General features: G+C 43.5%; 1 protein-coding gene across 1 annotated transcript; it reads left to right on the forward strand.

Annotated features, from left to right (window-relative positions):
• Positions 1-5,457: 5,457 nt before the first annotated feature.
• Positions 5,458-9,390, forward strand: LOC119337433. The gene is made up of 5 exons (XM_037609572.1): positions 5,458-5,485; positions 5,928-6,095; positions 6,187-6,453; positions 6,551-6,633; positions 8,398-9,390. The coding sequence occupies exons 1-5, from the start codon at positions 5,458-5,460 to the stop codon at positions 9,388-9,390; spliced, it is 1,539 nt and encodes a 512-aa protein (XP_037465469.1).
• Positions 9,391-10,227: the final 837 nt, after the last annotated feature.

A 10,227-nucleotide genomic window follows, 5' to 3' on the forward strand; every position in this document is an offset into this window, starting at 1 on the left:
AGATTCTCTCTTTTTCGAACCGGGCATGAACCCCTTTCCATTGCAAATGAACAGAAATACAAAGTTCCAAGAACATGTCAGGGAGATTGGGAAAGAGGTACAACGAGTTTGGGCACTGCCAGGAAACCCATTGCGTTCGCCCGACATTGAAACGAACGCCATGGAGCGAAAACCTGATAGCACCAAAGTTCATCAGACACATAAAAGACTACAGCCTATTACAACCAAAAGCCAACACATGGGCAAAGCACGACATCACAAGTCTGAGCCACAAGCAACAGCGTGCAAACAAAGTTGCACTCATTCCCCTTCTATTGGCCTCCTCGCAGCATCGCACATCTTCATCAAATGCATCGTGCTTGACCTGGTCATTTCCGCACCGTTGCGCAGCTCCTTGACTCCTTCTCCCTGTTGCAGACCTGCCTAGTACAACAAAAAGGAACACATGGAGAAAACAATTTCAAAGGGTGTTTTGATCTATTTCTTTTCAAAAGTAGCTCGGTTCCGAGCTAGACAGATGGCCCAGCAAGCGACAGCGAGGCCTACAGTATAATATCCCCCTCCAGGAGGGAGAAACGCCTGACACTAGGGAAAATATTGCCAGTAACTGCTCGGGCACATATCAGTACACAGTACCATCCCAACACATTGCCAAACAACTCTACTCATAGGACAGGTGTAAAACAAGTGTTGAGAGGATTCCAGGTTATTGCAAAAAGAGCACTTGGGGTTCCCAGGCCATTTCCTCTCCTTCATGACCTGCCTAGTTAGAACAGCATCCTAAGACAACTGCCATAAGAAAATTTTGATTTTGAGGACGATTTTGGCCTTCCAGATCCATATGTAGTGACAACCACTAAGAGGATTTTCCAGCCATTTGTACATACACTTAGTGGAGAATTTACCATTGCTATTGAGCCCCCAGTACACCGATCCCACCTAACCCCAATTGCACATCATTGATAAAAAAATTCATGTCCTTCCATTGTCTCTGTAAGTCAGAGGTAAGCCTTCTCCTAAAGAAGGTGTTAGTATCAACATATTTGAATTCAGCAACAGTGCAGTCCTGGTTGTTGCAAATATCCAGTAACAAAGGATACTGATCATGAAGGGGGCTTGACCCATTAATGGAGTATTTCCATACTCTGGTGAGATTTCCAGAATCCATGTTGATCTTTCTACCAACCATGTAAAAGGCCTTGACTTTTAAAATTGCTTTCCAACATGGAGAATCAGAGAATCTGGGCTCGACCGTTGCCACAGTTTTGTTTTTCAAGTATCGTGTACGCACGATATCTTGCCATAAACCATTTTCGGTCTCTAGTTTCCACCATCATTTGACCATGAAGATAATGTTTTGCTTTCGAAGATCTTTAACTCCCAAACCACCTTTATATCTGGACCTACAGATTTTGCTCCATTTGACCAAGTGATATCTCTTTTTCTTGTTGCATCCTTGCCAAAAAAAATTTCTTCTATGCTTGTCAAGCTTTTCAATGAAAGTTATTCATAAGCCACATAGACATATGATAAAGAGATATTTGGGTAACAACCGAATCCAGCAAAGTAAGCCTCCCCCCCCCCCATGGATGCGACATTCCCAATCCAGGCCTCAAATCTCTTAAGATTTTTAACACTATAAACTCCCAGTTTGAGTTTCTGAGAGTAGTATAACTGACGGGCATGCCAAGACACTTGATAGGAAAATTGCCCACATCGCAGTTAAACAAGTCATCATACTGTTTCACAATATTCTCATTGCCACTCACATTGAGAATCTCACTTTTCTGGTAATTAACTTTAAGCCCAGACATCAGCTCAAATATGTATAGCAGTAACTTCATGTTAACCGCTCTATCAACATCATGTTCCAAGCAGATAATAGTATCGTTAGCATATTGAAGCACCGCAACACCATTGGGTATAAGATTAGGTGCCAAACCCACTAACAATTTATTTATTTGAGCATTAATGAGCACAATGCCATATTAGATTCTCTAAATAGGCTTATATTTAGAAACGGAGGGAGTAGAATTTAGAAAATGTACATGACATTCTAAATAAAATTTTCTGTGATTCAGAAAATGTTTGTGCTTAAGGCCGGCCTGACATGGCCCTTTTAGCTTGCGTGCCCAGGTCGATCCTCGAGCTCCTTCGGCCAGACACGAGCTCGCTGTGACAGCTCTTTTCTGGCAGGCCGGCCCACTATGCTGAAGCATTTTGAACCCATGGGCAGTCAAGCCCATACGTTTCCGTCCCAAACCCCCGTGGGCCCCACGGTTCCACTAGCGGGGTGGCGCACGGCGAGGCGGCGACCGCCGGCGAAAGAGAAGAGGGATCCCGACGTCGCCTCCTCCTACGCCTCGCGCTCGCCGGCGGCGCCGCTGCCCTCGATCCTGTCCTAACCTCCCCCAGTGAGCGCACCATTCCGAAGCGTCTGCCGGTGCCGTACTGTTAGCTTAATCTGTTTGGTTTGGTTACTTCGATTGTTGCTTAGAGTTTCTGATACCAGCTTCCGGTTCGTGCGCGCGCGCGTGCTGGGTTGATTTTCTGGTTGCTAGGAGTATTCGATTATCTTAAGAAGAGCCTGACATCCATGATTGAACCCTTCCATGTTTCGATTTGATGGGCGTTTGGTCTGGTAATTAATTCCTTCTGGATAGGGGTTTCCAGGTTTCGATTATCTGAAGAAGAACCTGGTGATTATCTGAAGATGGGCAATTAATTCCTTCAATCAAAATTAATATATACGTAATCAGTTCCTTCAAGAAACACATGTGTAATGTAGCAACACAGGTCACATGTCATGCCATGTATCTTTCTGGATAGGGGTGGTGACAAGCCTTGGAACCCATGGCGGTGGATACTTTTCCTTTGAGAAGTTTCTAGTGATTTTAGCTTGGCCCTGGGTGTTTCTTCCCCAGTTTCTCCCTTCACTCAGGGCTCATTTGGTAACCAGGGATCCTCCCGGGATCCCCCTCTTTTCCCGGGCTGAGAAATACCGGGGCCAAATCGATCCGGGGGAGCGTACCTCCGCATTTGGTGACCCACGAAGGGGAGCAACCCCAGCCCTTTTCACGGCCCTTACCCCGTCGAGATTTCCAGGCCTCCACGGGTCGTGGAGGAAATCCCCGCCTCGCTCGCTCCTGCGACTCACTAATGACGATCGAGAGCGACACTGCCTGCTCCTTCCCCCCTCGAGCGTTGCGGCCTTCCCCAATCCCCAGTTACCCCTGAGCCCCAACAGCCAAAGGGCGATCTAGATTTTCCACGGGGTTCAAGTTTGCACAAGCTAATTTCACCAGAGGCACTTGCTCCCTGGGAATAGCTCCCCCGAAATCCAAATGAAGCCTCAGAGACTGCAACCGCCCTGGGCTTGGTCAAATCCTTGCCCCGCCAATGTTTCCGGAAGTGATTAATATTTAATAGCATCCATATATCTTCCTTGTTAAGGAATCGGTCCTATATCTTTTCCTAATAGAAATCAATCGCACATCTTTGTTTTGTTGTTGGTACACTTTCCTGAAGATAGATACATATGTAAGTTTGGTGCCTAAAAAGAGCAGACGTGGTGATGCAATTGGGGCTAGGGTGAGTGTCTGTTGTGGCATTAAGATAGCGATGCAATCGGGGCTACAGCTAGTATTTTTTGCCTTTTGTGAAGTTATCTTGTACATCGGTGCAATTAGTGCTCATGCATACATCATGTAGGATTGCGTGCTTGCAACATTGCCAGCCATGCGCCAGGTACCGCCGCAAGATCAAATTCACCGGCATGCATTAACCCATTGATCATATGACATATCGTCATGAAACCTGTGCACGGGAAGACTCCTGTGTAGTAGAATTCTTGGTATGCATGACAGCATGCTATAAATCAATGAAACTGTTGCATGCTATAAATAATGAAGCTGGCCAAGAAATTTCCTTATTTACCCTCCAGACTTTTTTCCGAGGAATCATCTTAAAGCAGCATATCACCATTTGGTCTGTTTTGGCATTTGAAAGTTGAGCCTTGAGACCCTTTAGGACTTGGAAGTTCTAATGGTTGCAACTGAAGTGTTGATATGTTTGCTAATTATTAGGTGAATAGCCTGCTTGCTTTGTTTCTTTCATATGAACACTAGGTACTGAATGAAGAAAATAATAGTACCGTGGGTGAGAGCTAGGGAGAACATGCATGTGCCTTATATTCGCCTTAGGTAAATTTAGAGTCATGAACATAATGAGAATACATGTGAACATATAGCCATCATTATTACATCGTTCATCACTAGTCACCAAACGGTAGCCTAATCAACAAGTGTGACAGGCCACACAAAATATCACAAGTCAGCTCTTCCATTGAATTTATCTGAATACTTGTGTCAATTTTGACAACAAAATTTGAAACAGAAGAGAAGGAAATAGAACAGTGAGGTTTTCATGCATCTGTTCAATCTATTTTTGTCTTTTTTAACTTGTTTCTGCATAGACTGTTCAAAATGCAGGTCGGGTCACATCAAAGGGTGTGCCAAAAGCAAGCGTGATGATAGAGAACAGATAACATGAAGTCGTGATGGGGTTCACACCTTCTTAGACCATGTACAAAGCAAGATGCTTAGTAAAATAAACCGTGTTTTTCTTAAGCACCGGTGCTTATATCTGTGGCAGGGGTGCTTAATTAAGCATCTGCTCTCTACAGATAAGCGCCGGCTTGCATTGTACATGGTCTTGCTTGTTCTTTACACTGGAAACTGAAGAAGCACAAGAGGACAAAATAATGATGATCTTAACTTGCATTTCTCAAGTATAAGTATATCTTGTTCAACCTCCCTGTCCAAATACAGGTCAGCTTTTGAATAAAAAATTAGATGGACTCTACTCCTTAAATCTTGTCCTTTTCTGACATCATCTGATATATAGGGATATATAGTGTCTATCCTTTGCCCTTGGTGAAGGTCTTACGCCAAAAGAAGGTATTAGATCCATCACAAACACTGGTAGACTTCTTTTCCTCCCCATAGGGTCTCACTGACCTAATGGAAAATCTTTCAGTTTTAGTTCTTGATCAGGATCTGGTTTCCCTGTGGACCATCTCCAATACGCTTGCTAGATTCAACTTCAAAGGTGTGCATTTCAATTCCCAAGCATGGGCTACTATAAAAGGCACGATTTGATGTCTGTTGGTGTCCACACAGGCACATCTGATCGAATTTCGGATATTTCATATTTCTGCTGTTCGGTGGGAGGTTTGGGTTTACGGCTGTTTGGCGGGAAGTTTGGTTGTACAGCTGTTTGGCGGGAAGTTTGGTTGTACGGCTGCTTGGTGTGAAGTTTGGGTGTACGGTCGTCCGGTGGGAATATTTATACGTTCTATCCATCATGATCTGGACCAATAATTAAAGGTTGGATGGCTTGCGTGTGTGGATATGGAAGGCTTCTCATGATGTGAAGCTTGGCGAGCTATGGCCCCACATGGATGTGAACCTGTCCTCAGTATCATGTGTAGATCGTACAACCATCATATATGTGGAGCATTTCCGTAGATATATGACATTTTTTAACAGAAAGGAAACAGATGCAGTTCCATATAGGATATAGTGTTACTGTGTCATCCTTCCAAAGGACCATTAGATTATACAGCATATGTGTGTGTAATACATTGCGTGAACTTCACAGTTTAAACAGAGGTAACATATGTAGTTCGTGGGATATAGCTAGTTGCTAGTTACTGGGCAGCCCTTCCAAGTGCTATTAGATTGCAGAAAGTGTTGGATTATGTGGTAAAATGGGAAAAACACATACCAAGTAGCTATATTAGTTTAGAAGATACTCACTTGTTGCAATGGTACGTGCAGGTTGGGATATTAATATAACTATATTTGAACATGATAACACGGTGTTTACTCTCCAAAGTTCTGAGTCTAACTTCTACTGTTTTGTAGTTCTTCCCTTCCAAACAGGGGAAGAGGCCCTAGATTCCCTTAAAAGGGGGGTTGCTAAAGATGAGGAGCTTGATTTGATAGTAGCGGAAGTTCATCCTGGCAATACAGAGGTGGGCACCTTGGGGCTATTTCACCACATCCTGAGTGAACTTGAAGTGCCTCTCATCAGTAAGCATTTGTATTCAGAGCTGTATTGTTTTAAGAAAAATTTCTTCCATCCCAAACTCATTAATCTAGGAGTGTTGTTTCTTGGCTGCAGCTATGTGTGCCTATGATGAGGCAGTCTCTGCACGCATGACTCTTGGAACATGCTTCAATGTGGTTAAGCCGTTGGATACTGAAACCGTCAATTTTCTGAGGATGAGAGCACTGCAACACAGGTCTATCAAAAATCACAGGTCTGTGGCTGAGGATGAAGAACAAGATGCGTTAAACGCGAATGTCTATCCATATAATCTGGGTCGGTTCATATGGAGCAGTGAACTCCATGAAAAGTTCTTGCAGGCTGTCGAAGTGCTTGGGGCGTGTAAGGCTATCTGCACTTAGCATAAATTAGTCATTTGTTATGTTTAAGAGCTGAAAAAGCATGACCTTTGAGTGTATGTTTTCTTTTTGGCTAACAGCTGCTACGGCTAGAAAAATTCACCAGTACATGAATGCAAAGGATTTGAATTTGACCATACAGCACGTCGCAAGCCATCTCCAGGTGGGTGATCGATTTAGTTTATCTGCAACTGCAGTCTTGCCAGTACATCAATAGGCAGTATGTGCGTTTTTGATAAATTTGATTTGCTTAATAGACGATCATAAGTAGTAGAAGATGACATCAATAGGCATTTGCATATGCTAGTTAGTTTAAACTGATTGAACGTTTGGCATTTTAGCCTTATATATTTTTCTTTCATCCTATGCACTTTCCCGGACGAAACTTTTTGTTTTTACCACTAATTAAGATGATATTGTCATTGTGCTGTAGCCTTGAAGTTCGATGGCATGGCCATTGTTCTGTCTAGTCCTTGGTTCCCACCACTACAGCTGGCAATCCCCCTTCCGTGGCCATTGGCCATTGATTGCCACTACCAACCTGATCCCCCATGCATGAATATTTGGTTAAGATGGAAGCTACTACATACTTGCCATCTCTACACATGTATATGATTAACCAACAGAGTGGTTGCGGCATTGCCTAAACTAATCTAGCAGAACCAGCTAATTGCAAGAAATCTGCTCACGGTGGTCATCGTTACACGATTCCCGAAGTTGCAGCTGCATGCCACCGCTTGGACATCACCAGCAGCTAGTGCTGCTCGAACAAAGTACCAGCAGCTAGTGCTGCTCGAACAAAGTCACGGTCTCCGAATCTGTCTCGGATTCGGATTTCTGATTCGGCAAGATTTTGAGGGACACGCTAACTAACGCATGGAGGCTGGCATGGGTGCTGAGTGACCAAAGAAATTGTTGATACGTGCAGATGAGTCCTTTTGCCAACTACGGTGAATGGGCGGAAGGGAAAAAGGTAAAAGAGAAACAATTAAACAAACCCCTAGTGGAATAGCAACAACCACATAATAGTCAATTTTTTATGATTGGTTTGATCTTAGTGCCAAAATGAAACATTTCCCTCTGCTATTTATTTTGTGTAAATATACATTCTGTATTGTTCAATCAATTGGGTAATTTTCTGTGGCAAAAGTGTCTGAGTTCACAGTTTTTTTAGAAAACTATGTGCAAACTGTTGAAGAAACAAATAGGAAGAGAACTTTATTTAATGTTTGACCTTTTAATTCATACCCCAGTAAAAGCTCACACAGTTACAGGCAAGCTTGCATGCTCAATACAAGGGTCAAGATTCCATTTTAACAGGACAAACTTGGAAGGAAAGAATGTTTACACTCTGATACTCTACCAGGCGTCCTTTGTTATTTCTTAATTTTCCAGAAGAAACACATGTACATGGATGTCTCATACCTGCATCAGTAATCACTATACTCTGTCTCTGCATGCCATGGAGATTAAGTTTTGTCCTAATTCATAGATAATCAGACTATCCAAAGCATCATTATAACCCAGTTTACCAAATCGACGGATTAATAATTATAATCACTTTTCGGGGAATTTGTGAACAATGTACCACTTTATCTGTTAAATTGGGGGTGTATTGACGTGACTTTGGTCTACCCTTAGGCTGGTGCTAGCAGTAGGGTTTTGGCTTCTTTGTGTCCTCGTTGCTAGTGTTTGTTTGTACTCTTCGTGCTTTCTTGGCATTCTCCTTCTAATACAAAATGAAACACATCCTGGGCGCGTGTTTGAGAAAAAAAAACTTGCATACTCGACAAGTTTCAGATTCATCTGTTTCAGCGTTGTTATGCTAAAGTGTTATTTAAAATTTCCTCATTACTCTCACTTCTATATTGTGATGTACTGATGTGTGATCCCTGTCTTGAATTTTCTGTTCTGTATTGTGATGCAGAAACACCGGCTGCGAGGGCAGAGGCAGAGGTTATCTCACGATGAAGAGGGCTACCAACATTATGCCAGCATGAAGGAATTATCTGAGATGATTTCATCAGCGTACAAGGCAGTCAGTACTAAACCCAATAATCATCTGGCAACAACCCAGACGCAGTTCACACATGGGGTTGCCTCTGCTATCTGGGACAAGTACCCCGGGATGGTGTGGCCACATGTGGAGGGAAGTTCAGCTGCCTCTGCTATGTGGTACAATTACCCCGGAAAGCCGTGGAGACAAGTGGGGAAGAGTTCAGCCAGTGCACGAGTTTCTCAGACTAATGCACGCCCACCTCCAGTTCTGATACATGGTACCAAGTCCATCTGGGATAGGTACGAGGAGAGCCTGCAGTACTATAATGAGAGCCTGTCATACAAACGCGAGGTGTTGCCTGTAAAGAGCAAAGCACTTGCTGGATATGGACGCAAGATTTTCATCAATCTGGAGAGAGAGGAGACCAGTCGTACTGAAGCATCAGGCAAGATTGTCATCAACCTGGAGAGCCATGACATGCAGAAAGACACCACGGACGACGTGCACGCCGCAGTTACACCGCAGGAAGACACAATGGACGAGGTGCACGTCGTAGTTACTCTGCAGAAAGACACCATGAACGAGGTGCATGCCGCAGTTACTCTACAGAAAGACAACTACCAACCCGCTGCAGAGAATGTGCAGTCTAGTGACTGGGAAGAGGTGGAGAAATTCTGGATGAACCAGATGGGAGGACAGGGGCAGGAGCAGCAAGTCCTTGAACCAATGGATCTGCTCCAGATAGACGGCATCGACCCAGAGGAACTGCTCCAGGAAGACGAAACCTGGAACCAGGCGCTTCAGCCAGCAAATCCGGTGAACGTCGTGGACAACGCACCCATGGCTGAAGAACCGGCCGCTGGAAACGCCCTGGCGTACGATCCTGCGAACCAGTCCGGTGTCGCCGACAACGTGCTCTAGGTGGAGCCCCCAGTTTGCGGGTGACGATTATAGCATGCCGTTGCCTGCCTGAAGAGGGGCAACTGAAGAACTGCTTTTATCTTAATAATAATAATAATAAGACTGGTGAACAGTATAAGCAATAAGGGTTCCTGGGGAGAAATCCTCGGCAGATATATGGGAGAGCTGCTGATGCTCGGACATGTTTCCAATGCTCTGTGCCATTTGGTTAAACCCATTCGTTAATAGGTCGTGTTATGACATATATCAGTTTCCAGACTTTTACATATTATATCTTCCTCTGTGATGCATTATGACCTGATAATTTCGTATGTTTGTCAGTTCTATCTAGACAGTTTTTGTTCTTCGAACGAAGGAGCACCAGGCTTCCAAGTTCATCAGTAGTTCTCTCTCTCTCTCTCTCTCTCCAAAAGAAAGATTAACACTTTGGTTATCAGGATTCCTTTTGCCAGGCTTCTTTGATTCAACCCAATTTCGCAGGATTTATTTTGGAGGATTTGAGTCCTGGAAAAAAAAACATGTGTAGTTTGCTTGATTTTCATTGCGTAATTTGAATTCGTAGAAAATTTCCATAAGGATTTATTTGCACTCTATTTGGAGGAACATGTTTATCCACTGGTACAATTCTTCTATTTCCCCTAGTTTTGAAACACTCATTGGTACTGAAGCTTTTACATCTTATAACATGAATTGGAATCCTTATGATTTTTTTTCTTTGTTTGCTTTAATTTATATGTCAGAATTAGTTTTGGAGTTTTCTCAAAGGATCCCTTTACACTAGGGGCTTCTTTGATTCATCTGATTTCCGTGGGATTTTTTTGGGAGGATTTGAATCTT

The sequence above is a fragment of the Triticum dicoccoides genome, chromosome 7B (assembly GCF_002162155.2).
Source record: "Triticum dicoccoides isolate Atlit2015 ecotype Zavitan chromosome 7B, WEW_v2.0, whole genome shotgun sequence".
Taxonomy (NCBI): Eukaryota; Viridiplantae; Streptophyta; class Magnoliopsida; order Poales; family Poaceae; genus Triticum; species Triticum dicoccoides.